The 17275-nt window shown below is 36.1% G+C and overlaps 1 protein-coding gene across 1 annotated transcript; it reads right to left on the minus strand.

Moving 5' to 3' along the window:
- Nucleotides 1-8336: 8336 nt before the first annotated feature.
- LOC144433154 (monocarboxylate transporter 13-like) lies at nucleotides 8337-13672 on the minus strand. The gene is made up of 6 exons (XM_078121464.1): nucleotides 13504-13672; nucleotides 11942-12127; nucleotides 10911-11452; nucleotides 10240-10444; nucleotides 9833-9997; nucleotides 8337-8509 (listed from the first exon to the last, which is right to left on the minus strand). The coding sequence occupies exons 1-6, from the start codon at nucleotides 13670-13672 to the stop codon at nucleotides 8337-8339; spliced, it is 1440 nt and encodes a 479-aa protein (XP_077977590.1).
- Nucleotides 13673-17275: the final 3603 nt, after the last annotated feature.

Genomic DNA, 17275 nt, shown 5'->3' on the forward strand with positions numbered 1-17275 from the left:
TAGCAGCGAAACTAAAACTAAAACTAAAACAATTAGGATTTTATCACGTCGCTCTTATTTTTTGTTTATCATTCATTAACTTTCTTCACGAAAAGGTGTCTCATTTCACTGTAGCTTTTCTCGTGTCCAATGTGTAAATGTTTGTACAAGTGGCCAAATTACAGAACAAAAAAAGATATCTGATTGTTTGATTGATTGATTGGTTAGTTCGTTCGTTCGTTCCAAGGTTGGTTGGTTGGTTGGTTGGTTGGTTGGTTGAATGAGTGAGTGATTGATTGATTGATCGATCGATCGATGCGGAGAACAACAATTTACAATAATAATATGACTAAGGTGAAAAAATTGCGTCTTTCCGATAACATTCTGACAAGCCGTTCAGTCAAAAGTGTTATTCTTGTTCTAGCAGCAGTTTTGGTAATTTCCAGTATTACAGACTATTTTTAACCATTTATATCTATTTTTGTTGGACTCCACACTTTTATTTCATGTAATACAATTTCAACAGTGTCATTGTAATATGGTAGATTAATATATCAAACTAGCTATTGCTAAATAAAACAATTCAACTACTGGAATATCACGGACATTGTCCTGCAGTTGAAAACTGAAAACTTTTTTTTCTTCGCTCAGTCTGAAACCTGCAAGAAAAAAAACGTAGAGACAATTACTGCACCACGCATTGCTCCACTTGTAATATTTAGAATATGAAAAATGGCACTATAATTACTCTGAAATTCATGCCATAACGACGAGACGGGAAATGAACTCTGTTCACTGTAAGAATTACAATAATCATGTGAGCACGATGTTATGTACGTGATCGTGTTTACTATATAGGCATGGCAGTGGAAAACGGACAATGCCTTTAACATCGCATGTGGTGGCAGTGGTGAGATTGAGTCCATTGATTGTGGGACGCGAGTGCCTTTTCATGTTTGACAGCATTTATCCCAGTGTTTCTGAAATATTTCAACGGGTGAGGGCCTTGTTTTAGAGAAGGTATTTGAGGGAGGACCACTTATTAGAAAACAGATTCGGGGGAATGGTCTCATTTACTTAAAAGATAGTGCTTGCCATGCCCCGGCTCCACCCTCGTAATGATAAAGGTTCCCTTATTATTGAAATAATGTACTCGTTGTAAAAACATTAAATACTGAAACACCCTTGCATGGAGTGGATACAGCATGCGATAGACACCTGCATATGGTGAAAAAAACGATCATACAAGAATGAATAACATACTTTAGAATATACGTTTCCATTGCTTTCCACCTAGTCTCCGAAACATGTTCTCAGACAGCATATTACAATGATGACGACTGCAACAACTGTAATAATTGTAAGCAGTATAGCCAGGATCATCCCGATCACCAAATCCTTCACTTTGTAGTAATATTATGAAAAGAAATCATGCAATAGTATTAGACAATGAAAGGAAAGTTTAACAAACTTTCAACTGTTTCGTAAAGAATTAATGGCACCCGAGGGTTGGCACTGTTTACACACATTTCGGCCTGGGTATCATCAACATTTTAGTAAAGCATGCTAACCCTCGAGCAGGCACTAAATTTTGATAATGTCCTTGCTGTACTTTACATGTATTTTTTAAAAAATAGCACCAATGGTGTTGTAGTGCAATACTGTAAAATTTGTTACATTAAAAAAAAAGTGTTTATCAACATGCCAATCCATATTTGTTATTTGCACAATTATTTGATTGTCGCGCCATGGGCGTGGTCTTGTTGTTAGGAATATTTGCAAAGTTTTTATTCACTTGCTTGTCCATTCCCGATGTTATTTTTGCGATATAAAACTCCATTTGCTTGTTGCAATGGACGTGGTATTGTTGCTAGGCATATTGCCATACTTTCTTGAATTTTATTCACATACCCATTCCTGTTGTTACTTTTGCAACATGAAACGCCATTTGTTGCTATATGACCGTATACTTTGCCTTGAACAATACCCTAACTAGAGACATTCCTACCAAATATCAAAATAATCTTGTCAGTGGTTTGTGACTTTAAGTCACTCACAGATAGGCAGACAGACAGACGGGCAAGACATTCTATCAGGGCTATAGCATCATGAGTAAGAATGAAGCCAGCATGAATGAATATAGTTCAGCTGTGCTAAATACAGTGTGTTCAAGAAATCTCAAACATGTTAATCATTGTGCCATTGACAAGAAGGTGAGACCCACCACCCCACCCCACCGTGCCATTGAGACCTGAGTGCGAATTACTCCATAAAAGATTTAATGATCTCATGACATCAATAAAACTATATAACTTGCACTTGAGCTTAGGCCAGTGTGCCCAGTGGATTTTGAACTTATAGTTTTCCTACCAAAAGTCACATTTTTTCTGACCTAATTTACAAATATATTACTTCTTGGAATGGCAATGACCCAATGGAGGCATGATTAAAGAAACTGATGACACCATATAAATACAACACAGTGTCTATGATAATGCAGGCAGTTGTGGAATTTTGGTAATTGAACCTGAAGATCCAGGCCAAGGCCAAAGGTCAATGTCTCAAAAGTTTCAAACTGGCAATATGAGGGTAAACACTGTAATGAATGTGGTCTCTATGTATTAACGTTTTTAAGTTATGTGGGAAATTCACTACAAATATGGCTACAATGAGTAAAAGTGGTATGAGCACCAAAATAATGCATGTGTATGTTTATCTGGTTCTGTATTACCTATGGACATGATGTAAAAGAAATTAGCCACACATAAATAGCTACAAAGTGTCTGCAGTATGCAAGTAATGACTTAGGGAGCCATCATTATTTATGACCTGGGGGGAGTCAAAGAAAATTCGAGTACCCCCCTGCCTGGCTTGACATTTTTGAGTACCCCCCCCCCCCCCACTCAAAATTATTTCGCATCCCCGGCCCACTATTTTACAGTCACGATTGTTAATGCCGTTCTACAGACATTACACAAATTGAGGTTGAGTGTTCTATTGAGACATCCATCCATCCATCCATCCATACATACATACAGACAGACAGACAGACAGACAGACAGACAGAGACAGACAGACCGACACACATACATACATACATACATACATACATACACGTCCCTTTTCCTGGAACAGATTCATTGATGATGTTATCTGCCTTTTCTCTTGTCCACCACCCCTCATTATCAAATTCATTAAGTTTGCCAATTCTATACACCCCACTATTAAATTCACCTACACCATGTCTAAATAGTCAGTCTCATTTCTGGACACCAGACTCATTCTTAAAAATGGAAAACTCCACACCACTTTACATGTCAACGCAACAGACAGCCATGCCTTCTTACAATTCTCAAAAAAAGAATTGTTTCTGGTCAGTGCACGCATCAGTTAAATACCCTTGCCTCGGTCTCTTTTTTTCGCGCTTGTTCATTCCATGCAGTCTGCTAATCGAATGGAAACACAAACATAACCCTCTCTACGTCAGTGAAGACAACAGGGAAATCTGTCCCGCATACACACTTGCTCTAAAGTACTAAATGAAAAGAGCAGTGACTGCTATAAATAGTAGATTGCATGATAGGTTTGTTGAGAATTAAAAAAAAATCATGTCGCGCACCATTTTTACACAAACTGTCCTGACCAGAACAATTCTTTTTTGGCCTAAAAATCTATTTTTGAAACCCAAAACGCAGGTCTCTTATACGATAATTTTCATTTGAACAATTTTCCATCGGCACCCAGATCACGGCGGTTTTTGACTTTTTCGTTTACATCCACACAAAGGCGCGAGCGCGCGCGCGCACACACACACACACACACACACACACACACACATACATACATACATACATACATACATACATACATACATACATATACACATACACACATATACATACATACATGCATACCCGGGCCCGGGATTTGTACACTCGTTTACATGGCAAATAAAAAATGAAATTCAAAACCTCGTAACATTAGTATTACGCATCAGAAAAGTATACATACTGCATGGTGAGCATCGTAACAGTTTTTGTCGCACTAACACCACCATCAGCATGAGCGTGTTGAACTTCCTTCTAGCCCACTAAATTCACCACGAGTTGACAAGTCGGTTTGTCTACTCGTCGCATGTAGAATATTTCACACTCCTGCATAGCTCTATCAGTGTCGCCGTCAATCAAAATAGAAATATATTTAGCTTCGTTTTTGATATCGTTAGCCAAGTCATTCCTGATTCGTCCAGCAATCGTTCCGATCATCTCTGGGTATTTCTAAGTGTTATCATAGGTTGGATGTAATACCGACGCCATTTTTCTGAGCAGTACCAGTAACTCAGAAATAGTGAAAATGGTAGCTTTCGTTGGCTATCAGATAGGCAATATTTATCTTCATTTTCTATTCAGCTATTTTGTTATCAACCTTTAAGTATTAGTTATAACCAGATTTAAACTGAATGCCTTCCGTAAGGGCAAAGTTTTGAGATTGTCGTTCCTACAGACAATTGTTGAGCATAGCACTCACCGTAGAAAGAGTTTTGAAAGCCCCAAAAAAGAGAGAAATGTTTCTGGTCAGCGCCAATCACTTAAATACCCCCCTTCCCGCGTTAATTTTTTTTCATATTTGTCCAGCCAATTCAGTCTGCAGATGATAGGGAAAACACAAAAGTAACTCTCCCTACATTAATTGCCACCAGTGAAGACAACTGCAGATGAACAAGCCTATGACATCTGCCCCACATACACACTTGCTGTAAAGTACTAAATAAAACGAACAGTAACTGCAATGATAAGTAGATTGATTAACATTTGTTGAGAATGTAAAAAAAGATTTTTAAAAAGATCGCATCGTTGCACCAATTTAGACAACATTTCATGACGACAGAAACAGGTATTTAATATGTTTCTTATTTTCTCTCTGTTTGACTTTTAGCTTACGAATTGAATTGAAAATATAAGGAGTGGAAGATTCGTGAAGAAGCTGAAGTTGAGAATTTTAACGTGGAAATTGCCAACCAGTCAAATGGCTTGTATATTTCTTTCCAAAGCTCACAACGTAAGTCATAAATTAGAGGGCCGGGGAAAATCAAACTGGATTAAAAAACGTAAAATTGGCGTTGGTTTATGAAAAAGAAACTATATGGGTTTTTGGTCTCTTCTACATTAATTAACAAACAGGGCCGTGGGCCAACCCTTCCACTGTGTGGGTAAAATTATAAAGAAATAAATGCGCGCCATAGCTCTAACACGGTCGAGTACGGGTAAGATGTCAGTTACAGTCTAATATGTCAATGTATACATATTAAGTTTGTTTATTATAGTGACGTGATGTATTAATTTCCAACTCTTTATTAGTACAATCGCAAGAAAGTGAGTATGAAACCTCCCAACCTACTGGACTTATAAAACATTTTAAACGCGAACTTAAAGAAAAATACACAGCAGTGTTAATTAAATGAATGCAAAATAACAAGTCAAAGGTTAACTAAATAAATCGGACATAACTAGCTCGGTCTGTACAACCGGGTTTTCCTCCTGAGGAAGGCCTTTGTTTTTCACAAAATTATCTGTAACATAATACAATTATATTAAATGACTATTGTATATCACGACAGCCGGTCTTGGCAAATAATGGACAGGGAAGCTGGTCAGGAGATTGGTATCATACGGCAATATTAGCATATGTACGCTTGTTTTCATAGAAATTGCGTGAAATGATTCTGTGAGGGAATATACTTTTAACATTTAATTGGCATAATTGTGCAAAATACCTTGTTGTTATTTACCCATCAAACAATGCGACCATAACTATTATCTCAAAACAACATGTGTACGATTATCATGACATGTGTTATGATAACACTTCATAGAATCAGTGTGAAATTAATTGAATTAAAGTGTCAGACAAAATTTCTATTATTAGACACCATAATTACACAAAAAGTCACTACTACCTGTAACATTACTAACCTAGGAAAATTATTTATTTAAAAACACTGTAAAATGAAATAAATATTGCACTCTCATTGTATGTGCTTTTGTCTAGAAAAAACCTGTCTTTCAGCGAATTATTATTTATACTTTATTCCTATGTGTATGGTTTCAGTGAAAAGAAGCATAGCTTTGCAGAAGTTTATCTTACGTTTGAACTTTGTGATTTCATTGGCATGATTAGCAATATAATGAAAAATTCACAAATATCTTTCGAAAATGAGAAAAAATGATACAAATGTCTTTTATGATATAAAGCTCTTGATTATATATAATGCTTGACATTGACAGGCGCTTGTAATATTCATCCAAGAAAAACACGACCCTGACACGCGCATTTATATACAGGTTTCAATTGGATAAAATCAGTTGTTGTGGTACTTAACGTTGTTCTACATACATCAATTTGACTAGGCGTGAGTGGCAAGGTCTTGGGATTCAATACAAACGATGAAGCCGTGTTTGCTTAGCTTAGGTGTATAATAGTACTGATAGCATTTAACACTATAGTTTATACACGGATATCTCAGAATTACAGCCCATTTTGACAGCAGCTGGCATATAAAAAAGAGACCTTTTCGTGAAAGCTTGGAGATAGTCTTTTAGTTTTGGTTTCGTTCCACACACTAGAGTATAGATTCTAAATGCAAATAATATCTTAAGAATGCAAGCTCCCAATTTCATGTAATTTGATACATATATCAACCATAATAATGCTCACCTGCTATATGATGTTTGTTGATACAGATTTCACTTTTATAGACTAATTTGTTAATAATTTCCAGTAATTAAGCTATATATGAAGAATGCACAATTCAAATTCCATTATAATTTGGCACATACATCAACCACAAGAGAGCACCCATATCTAAAAACCGTTGGTATAATTTTTAATCTTAAAGAGTAATTTGAATGATCAAATGATTTTCAGTAATTAGTATTGGCTATTTCTTCAGAATGCAAACTTCACTTGGTACAATCAATCAACCACAGGAAATCATTTTTGATGTAGTTTTTAATTGTGATGTGTAATTCTCATTCGTAATTCAATAATAATAATTAGGCAATATCTTCAGAATGCAAGCTTTACATTTTAGATAATTCAGTACATGATGATGAAGAACTGCAAGTGTCATTTAAAGCTTGATGATGTAAGCTAATGGTTAATTTGCATAAATAATAACCTTTAGATTATTGGGAAATATATTCACTATGCTAGCTTCAAATTTCATACAGTTTCATATATATTTTCCAGATTCGTAGTGACAACCCTTAGGTCACAAGTATTTTCCGGCTGAAAAAAGGAAAATATTTGAGAATAACAAAATTATACCAGCGCCAGTAATATCAAAAAATAAATCGGGGAAAGTAATGGCAATTTTTAACGTTTTGACTCATATTTCAAACATAACAGAACCAGTGACATAGACACACGTTGTCGTGATGTAGAATGACCAGAGTATACATTTCATATTTTTTCTTCCCAATGCCTTGTGGTGGCGACAACCCAAGGAGGTATAACTTGAGCTCCCTCCATGATCCACACATATGTCCTTCTGTGTGCACAACCAATTCTTTGACATGCAATGATATATTTACATTTAGACGTGGCACAAACGAGACCTGCTGTAGAGGTCATAATGATGTTCTTTATTTGTTTCAACACATGATAAAATAAGGCCAATTGGAACTATGATTTGACTTTAAAAATCTCTATCCCACCACATGTAATACATAGTCTAGACCCCTTTTAAAAATCTGTTCCTATATTACCAAGTACAAGCTGGGAGCTTGATGATTTTCAACTGTATCCACGAAGGTGTAAACAAATTCTGGTACAAATATGACTTCCGGTCAATACAAATGACAAATGCAAACATCTTCCGGTCGCTAATCGCATAGACCTTGAATACTTGTAATGGGTAGGTTCATTGTAAACATCTCATAAGACAGTGAACACATATTGCATGGCCATGAGGGCTATAGCACCCGTTTATTACACCCGAGGGACTGTGAGTTATCGGAATCACTTCGGTCTCGGGAAATAGCATGTGATTCTGGTAACTCACAGTCACGAGGGGGGTAATGAACGGGTGCTATAGCCCGAATATAGGCCAGGCAATATGTGTTTTATAATATACCTCATGCTGTGAACTCGCGGTGGCAGACTTAGACGACATCGTCAGAAGCAGCCATTTTGACCTGCTGTGAACGCGCGGTGGTCACGTGACCATGTAATAGTTCATGGAACTATTCCCCTAGGGAAATAGTCATTCTATTTTCCTATCACATGACTGATTCTAGCGAATCATAGCACATCATTATCACTAGGTATATTATAAAACTAATTATTCTCTATGCCGTCTAAATACTTGTGGCCTGTACTTCCTTGTAAACTAGTGTTCCTTGATGATATCTCCGTTTACCCATCTTTTCCACAACTGGAAGCATGAAGGCTACGAAAGCAGCGAGAATCAGAGCAACTCCTGCCATCCAGAAGGCACCATCATAAACATTAGTTTCATCACGAATCCATCCTATGTGAAAATAATATTAAAAAGACTAACTCTTCTTGACCAACGTGTGTCTTATTTGTTATCCATATACAACACAGGACATATATAAATGCTTATGGCTAACAAGGAACACATTCATATATAGACTAAATTCTAGGAAATAAGAATTCACAAGTTGCAACTCAGAGTTTGACACTTTTGCAATATTTGGGCAACCAAACATTAATAAACATGCTTGACACACTTGATCGCCGAAAATCGCAAAAGCGTGTAACTCCAAGTTGCACCTGGTTAATTCTTATTTCCTTCGATTTAGTCTAAATGGTTGTGTTCCTTGATCTATAACGTTTTGCTACTATTTACAATTATGGCATTTAACACTGTTATCCACATTTACCACATTTTATGTATGTATATGTTACACCCAATCTGTGAAATTCCCCAATTCATGAAGAGTGCATGTAACTTTACACAGTTCATCAAATAGTCAACCTTTAATATGCAAATCAAATGAGAGTATAGATTATGATCTAAAAGGAGCGAAATTAATTTGTTTTGGAAGAGTTTTGAACTGGGGTGTTGATTACTCTATTAAAATCGCAAGCTACACTGAATTATTATAAAATAAGAGTAGTGAAGTGATGAGTTTGTAAATACATGATAATAAAGTTGTTTGAGTGTTATTCTTTTTTTGTGTGTTTCCTATAAAAGACGCTCATTTCATGTACGGGGCATATCTTACCATACCCACTTCATAACCTGGGCAACACGATTGACTATTTCATGAACTGGGCAAAAATGCCTGCCCATTTCATGAAATGGACAATTTCACAAATTGGGTGTGTGTGAGAGAGAGAGAGAGAGAGAGAGAGAGAGAGAGAGAGAGAGAGAGAGAGAGAGAGAGAGAGAGAGAGAGAGAGAGAGAGAGAGAGAGAGAGAGAGAGAGATTCATCCTTCTTTCGCCAAGTAGAGTGCTCGATCACCTTGGAGAGAATATCACACACACACACACACACACACACACACACAGATATATATATAACGCTATTGTTATTATAATACCATTTTACATTAGATAGGTAATTGTTATTCATTCCTAAGCAAAATTAAAGCATCTGAAGAATTGATTTGAGATTATTGCAAACAGGCGCACAGCACATTTAGGCTGTTTAACTAGTGTAAAGGATTATGGTTGTTTTCAGACTATGACAATATGTTATCTCTTTGTTTGAGATTTCTTTACGAGACAAATTCCCTTTAACCTGAGGGATGTAGCTTACTATTTGACTGCTAACATAATGAATATGTAGTGAATAACAGGTCGTAAAGAAATTAAAATGTTACCAGACAGTGGCGCTACAAGCAGAATAGTTATTCCTTGCAATTGATAACATAATGTTATTCCATATCCTATCTTTTCTGCTCCCAAAAAAGACGACACAACAATGGTTAGGAGAACCGCGATACCTCCAAATGACAAGCCAAAAATCACGATGAAGATGGTTTGACCTGTAATAAAATGATAGATGTTACAAAACTGAAACCGGCCCGTGTGTACATATGGACACTGGAATAACCTCTGACACGTGAAGAACCTTTAGTGAACGTTACTGTCGTTTCACTTCAGTTCCATGGTAGAAAAATAAAGACAACAGCACTTAATACAATGTATTAATGTATTATTACGATTACCTTCAAATACAAGAATCTATTTTTTAAAACAAAAAACAAAACCATGAGATTTTAAGTACCTGTAAATGTCAAGGTGTATGTGCTTATAATACTTATAATTCCACACACAGCCAATGAAATCCCGAATGGAATGTGGGCTCTCAACCAGCGTATATTGCCTATAGCTCCCATGACCGGTATAGCTATGACCTGAGCTAAACCCATGACAGCTGGTACCATAGCACTATACGTTCTCGAAATACCATGATCTACAGCACGACTCACCTAGAAAAAAAAGGTGAATGACCTGTAGAGAATTATAGTCAGGTTTGTACATTGATCGAAATGTTAAAATAATTTGAAAGTCACCTTTTTAAAGTGACAATATTTCGTTATCGACATGCATATTGACAATATTTTATATAGATGCAACTATTGTATATAAAAAAGTAATGTATATATAGTCGTCGATAGCTATTGTGCGTGTACGTTAAATCTTGTTAAATATACAGACACCAATAAAGTACACACACTAATAGTTATCCAAAACAAAGTTTACAATTAGACTTCACACCACATACATCATAAAGCCATCGATGTAGGTCCTATTAACTTTAGGAGTACACACCCCCGAATTTGAATTCCTGAAAAAATTATATTTATTAAACATATTTATTCCAGGTGACAATCACTAAATAATGTATACGCGAGAAACTGTTGCACATCCAACTAAAACGCTAGAATATCTTACCATGTGTACTAAGACTGTTCCTTGAGATATACCCTGACACATGGATATGACCATTAAACACCAACATAAGGGGTCATGAAATAATGACAAATCCCATAGAGATGATAGCACGCTATTACAGTGATTGTTGCCATGGATACAACTTGATTTCTCCTTGTCTTCTGATTTGGACACTTCGATTATTTGTATACCGGAATTGTCACCACTCTCAGATGCTATATCCGCTCTATTCACACCTTTTTGTATTTCCACATTCTCTACTTCAGATTTAGCTTCAGTGTTAAACGTCACCTCTTGCTTTCCTTCATCCAATGGCCGCAAAAGGGCACCAGCCACAGACAGATTGAAAGACAATGCTGACAAAATCAGAAGTGTTCCTCTCCAACCGTATGTATCTATCAAATATTGACACAGAAGCGCAAATACAAATTGTCCTGCACCAGTTCCAGACAATGCTACTCCCATTGCGATGGGAAATCTTCGTTTAAAGTATTTACTGACCATTTCTATTGATGGCATATACGAAAGACCAAAACCAATACCTACAGAAATATCGACATAGATTTAAAATGTTGTAGTTTAAATCAGCCGTAGATCGCGACGTATATATACAACCCATTTCAAATTACCGTTCACCGGTTCTGTTTGATGGAACCAAGCTGAAACCAAGTTTCTTGCAACATTGTGTTTAAATGAAATGAACTTAGTACCACCATACAGACATCCAATGCAGATGTCAAATCATTGGCGCCTACGTGTCTGCGTCTAGTTGTGGTACGTTTAAATGATTCACTTCATAACATACAAAGTGTAGCAAGAAATTGTAAACTTGCTATCTCGATGATAAAATTATATTTTCGTATATATGGTTGTATCAAACAGTAAGGGGCTGTAATACCCATGTCCTTTACACAAGTGAACCATTGCTAGTAGTTTGATAGAAGTAGTCCATACGAGTGTATCAAGGCAGAACAAAAGTCTGACTACATTTTTCCATTTACTATGAGAGACCATACAGAAGTAAACCTTACCTATTAAGACACCAAATGTGAAGTACAATATTGCAATATGTGTCGCGAAGGAACTTGTGAGAAATCCCGTAAATACAACTACACCAGCCAACATCACTGTTTTTCGATGTCCAATTTTCCTTGACAAGGCCAACCCCAAAGAACCGGTAAAGACAATAACAGTTACAAGTATTGAACCAATCCAGGCTGCAATAGAGGAATCATATATCAACTGAAAATGCTCCAGAAGGTTTGTCATGAGGGAAGTTCGAATCATAATATGCTAGAAAAGTATTTCAATTCAAACTGCATCACACAATGCTTCACTCAGTATTCATGTAACAGTCACCTGTGAATTGGTCTGTTATTATGCAAGTGTTCTTTGAATACATGAATAATGAAAAAATTATGTTAACCATTATGCAAACCAGCCTAATTAATATAGAAAAGCGTATGTTTACGATATATTGAAACCAAATAATGTGTAATGCTATGCACATTGGCGTAATTAATTATGCAAGACATTTCCTACAAATTAAATGGTTCCTAGATACACCTACATAAAGCATTTACATTCCATTTTATTTGAAGGAGTAGTGTGGGGTTTTTAAAATAATGTCATAATAATCATACATTTCACAAATTAATATGAACAGATTTAGCCAAAATATGAGCAACATATTGTTCCTTCTCTTCTTCACATATTATCTAACCACCGATTATGCAAATGACATAATAATAAAGTGAAAACTACATCAACATATATAGAACACATGCGTTTTTTGGTATCATCAATATATGTACCAGATTAATTGAAATTTGAAACTTGTGCATTCTTAGGATTAGGCCAAATTACAAAAATAAAATATGACTAAATAATCAAAATTGGAAATACGTGATTACATTATATATGAGAATAGACCTGTTGCCGGTTCCAAGATGCATCGCGCGTCTCTCCATACACAATGCCATGTATTGTGTACTCGCTGAGAGGTCTGCACGCGCTACTCGGGGAGATGGTTGTCACATGACAGTACCCTGGGTTCACCAACAAAATACCCTCTGCCATTGATGGCGTTTAGTCTTTTTTTCTATAAAATCATTCGTAATCAAAGAAGTTAACGTGTCTTTCCATTATTTCCTGATGAAAATGTTATTTCAAACGTAATAAAGATAAAACAAGACTAAATGTAACAACATATGCGACGGCGTCTCGCGCAATGCATCTTGCGACTATTGCACTTGTTACCATAAATGTATGTGTTAAATTTGAAGGTTGCATTCGTTAGTTGTTGCTTGAATGGCAAAAAAGCATTAATTATTCAAAAGAATTATCAGGTTAAGGAGTTGCATCAACAAGCTCCATACACCACGTGTGCTTTGTTATCATCAATTTATGTCCCCAATTATATGGAATCTAAAGCTTACATTCCAAAGATATTGCAGATATAATTATTTATGCAAATAACGTAATAGAAATCACAAGCTACAACAAAGTGAAGCAAGTTATATCACATATAATAAACCCATTTCATATGCAACGTTTCTTGTATGATCATAGTTCATATTTATATCTTTATTACCTGTTGTTGCCTTTGATTCACCGAATGCATCCAAAAAGGCAACATATAGGACTCCAAATGCAAGGTTAGTACCTGCCGTCAAACCAACGCAAATGAATGATGACAAGACAAAGACCCATCCCCATCCACCGTCTGGAGGATCTCTTGACGAAAGGGTTCTGCCAGTCATGTCATCAGATCCACAATAAAGATAGTATCTCAGGATTTCGCAGCCAATGTCTTCATTTTCTTCACTATTACGATACAATGATATAACAAAACAATTCTTTCAATATGTACAATTGGCATGTATTTATGGAATTCTCCACTGTTCTTCATAAAATGAACCAACATTAAGTTTAATAATGTCCAGATTCTGTAAAGAACTCGAAATAGTACAGTTAACAGCCATATCTTGCGACATTTACTATATATTTCTCAAACACTTCTCGTTACTTCACAATGCAGTATATTAGGTGGCAAACTGAAATACAAATGATTGTCTTTTGGATATGAAAAGTATTATGGCAATTACCTTTGAAAACGCCTGTCTTATGTCAGTTATTACAGCTGAGTAAGTCTTAGGTATCGTGCCAATTTGTTCTACTGATGGTTGTCAACTCCTATCCTACTGGTCCACTTGAGTAATTATTCCTGAAATGATAAGATCTGTCTGATCATTTGCATGTCAAAAAAGGCCACCTAAAAAAACCTAGAAACCCTGAATTACTGTTTATGTCTGAAGTAAAATATTAATGTCCACGTTTAGAAGAGCGATACCATGGGAGTACATGCCAATAAACGTATTGTACCTTTATAACAGCCCTGTAATCATGTGTTATTTTACAGATGTGAGTTTCAATATCAAGTAAGTCTTAGCCCTGCCTTATTCTGTTGAGGATAAAATAGTTTCAGAACCAACCATGACAAAAAAGCAGTATGCTTTATGTATGTAGTCGACAAGCACACACACACACACACACACACACAGTACACACATACAGACAGACAGACAGACAGACAGACATACATACATACATACATACATACATACATACATACATACATACATACATTTATACATGCATACACACACACATGCATGCATGCATGCATACATACATGCATGCATGCATGTGTTACTTTCTTGTCTTCGCACACAGCTGACGGACCAAAACTGCACTCGAATCACTCTCATATCTCATATCACTCAACTTCTGTATGTACGTACCAGGATCTCACTTGAACTTTAGGGAATTAGCTCAGACTACACAGTTTGTGTTTAAAAGTCTACATTCGAAACCAAGGCAAGCACCCAGCAAGTGCCTCGTTCATTGACTTCCCCCGAAGCCAAGGGCCCCTGCGAAGTAAAGTGCCTGCCAGTCCCAAGTGTTCTTTATTGTGACGTCCTTAAAGTCTAAATTTACATAACGCTTGGCCAATGGCCAAATAATTAATGCAAACCATATTACAGTTTGCAGGGGCGTAAACATGTTCAAACAAGTATTCTCAAAACATTGATGAATGATCACTATGAATCCTAGCTATTTATGAAATACAGACTATCGTCTCATGTACTCAAGTACGCTTGGAATCTTGTGTGGTTTGAATTCGATATTCTTGAGACAGTCTGTTTACCTTTCATTCAAACTAGGACATGCGATGTTGTTAAAATACTGAGTTTACTGAAAATCTGAATGTCATCTGTGACACATGCATGCATACATACATACATACATACATACATACATACATACATACATACATACGTACGTACGTACGTACGTACATACGTACGTACGCACGCACGCACATACATACATACATACATACATACACACACACACATACATACATACATACATACATACATACATACATACATACATCTATACATATATACATTCATTTAGAGTCCAGATATGCATAAGTGGGTGTTACTGTAGTATTTCTTAGATTTTTGTGTTCATTGTCTACAGTCTAAATATGACAATGCTTTAAGTTGAATACATTTCCCTACCTCTGCGGAAAGAACAATGTATCTTATTGTAAAGAGCATAAATAGACACATTTTGCAGTATCACGATTCGTGTGATGTTTTCCTTAGGAAAACAGCAATATGAGCCACAATACGTGTCCCTTTGCTGACATGCATGTTAACTATAATGAGACTGGGGAACTTGACGTGACAGTAGTGCCACCACCAACCATATGGACTCTATGGAACACGTTGGTATCTAGCAAACTCAGGGTTACATGAATCATTGACGATCATGGAAGTATAGAGACTCGTCCTTATATACATCTATGCATAAACTAATCAACAAATATAGACATAAAGCTAAAGCGGTCTAAATGGTCACGATGATACACATTTGACTGTGTTATTGTTTACTGTTGTACAAAAATTAGATCATGTTATTTAGCGAGGATTGTAGAGAAAGGAACCTTGCATTTACCTTCTGTCAGAAAATTGTGATATGCAAAAATGTAACGTACATATCATCTGCGAGTTCGAGACTTCACCAGTTAATGTTTTTGTTCCTCAGCAGTGAAAATATTCGTATTAAAAATTATTTATCACAAAATGTGAAGTCCGTGTCATTGCACATGCGTGATCCACTCATACGAACCAGCAGTTATCGCTAGCACTGAAAGACCAGGTCATTGCGACATAACTTATGGGTTTTTTTTTAACTGTGTTGTAGTCGGTTAATTCTTGTGCTCATTTTATGAGCTATGACAAAAGGGGATTCCATCAATCACATTTGATTGTACACAAGATTTTGAACAGCTTAAGTGTTATGTAAATGTTTATTTGTAGCATATAATATGTTAACGTAGTAAGCTTGTACACAACGGATATATAATATATGTCACCGTATGTCTGTAAAGCTATCATAGTTCATGGGCATGATATGCAATAATGATAAGCCAATGCCACAAAACGATAAGGTATATCATAAGGTTCAATAGTCCAGTGTAGGATAGAAAACCTAATTGTTCTAGTTTGGGGATGGGGTTGGGATTGTTTGAGCCATTTTAGTTCCCATCCAGTAAATACAACTTTACTTTTAATGGAATCTGTTTTGCACCCCTAAATACAAATATTTCTAAAGAAATGGTGTCAAATTCAAAAAATGGGAATAATTTTCGCTATAATAAATGCATGGCCAAATTAACGGTGTCAATAAAAGAGCAGTTTTCTCATCATGTATTGGCTTGTATTCATAGTACTACACACTACTATATGTTGATTTGAAATTGATTGTGCTGCTGATTCAATTATCAATGTTAGCGAATTAAGTTAGAGGGGTGGTCTGAAGCCGAACAAAAATAATTTAGTTTTTTTTCCTTACATCTATGTTCATGAGATATTACACTCAAGATTACTTGACACATTTCACGATTTCTTCACCCCGATCGTTCATTCTCACACTACACGACAGAGAACCAGACGACATTAATGTCCAAAAGACGAACAATTGAGCTGACCAGTCCACTGTCAAGTGTTCGGGTGCCAAAGTGTAGAACAGTATCACAATCGATATCCACAACATCATCAGCAGAAGTCATTTCAAAATACAGCTCAAGAACCCTCCAATCTGCGCTAGCAGACTATAAACCATACTCCAAGGCCATATTCACATATGTAAATACTGATTATCATGTTATTTTTTCACTTGTTGTATATTATAATTTAGTGTATTATTATATATATTGATGGTAACAAAGTGCATGTACCATATAAAGTTTGATAATGTAGCTTTTAGTTTTAATGACTCATTTGCAT

This window comes from Glandiceps talaboti, chromosome 3 (assembly GCF_964340395.1).
Source record: "Glandiceps talaboti chromosome 3, keGlaTala1.1, whole genome shotgun sequence".
NCBI lineage: Eukaryota > Metazoa > Hemichordata > Enteropneusta > Spengelidae > Glandiceps > Glandiceps talaboti.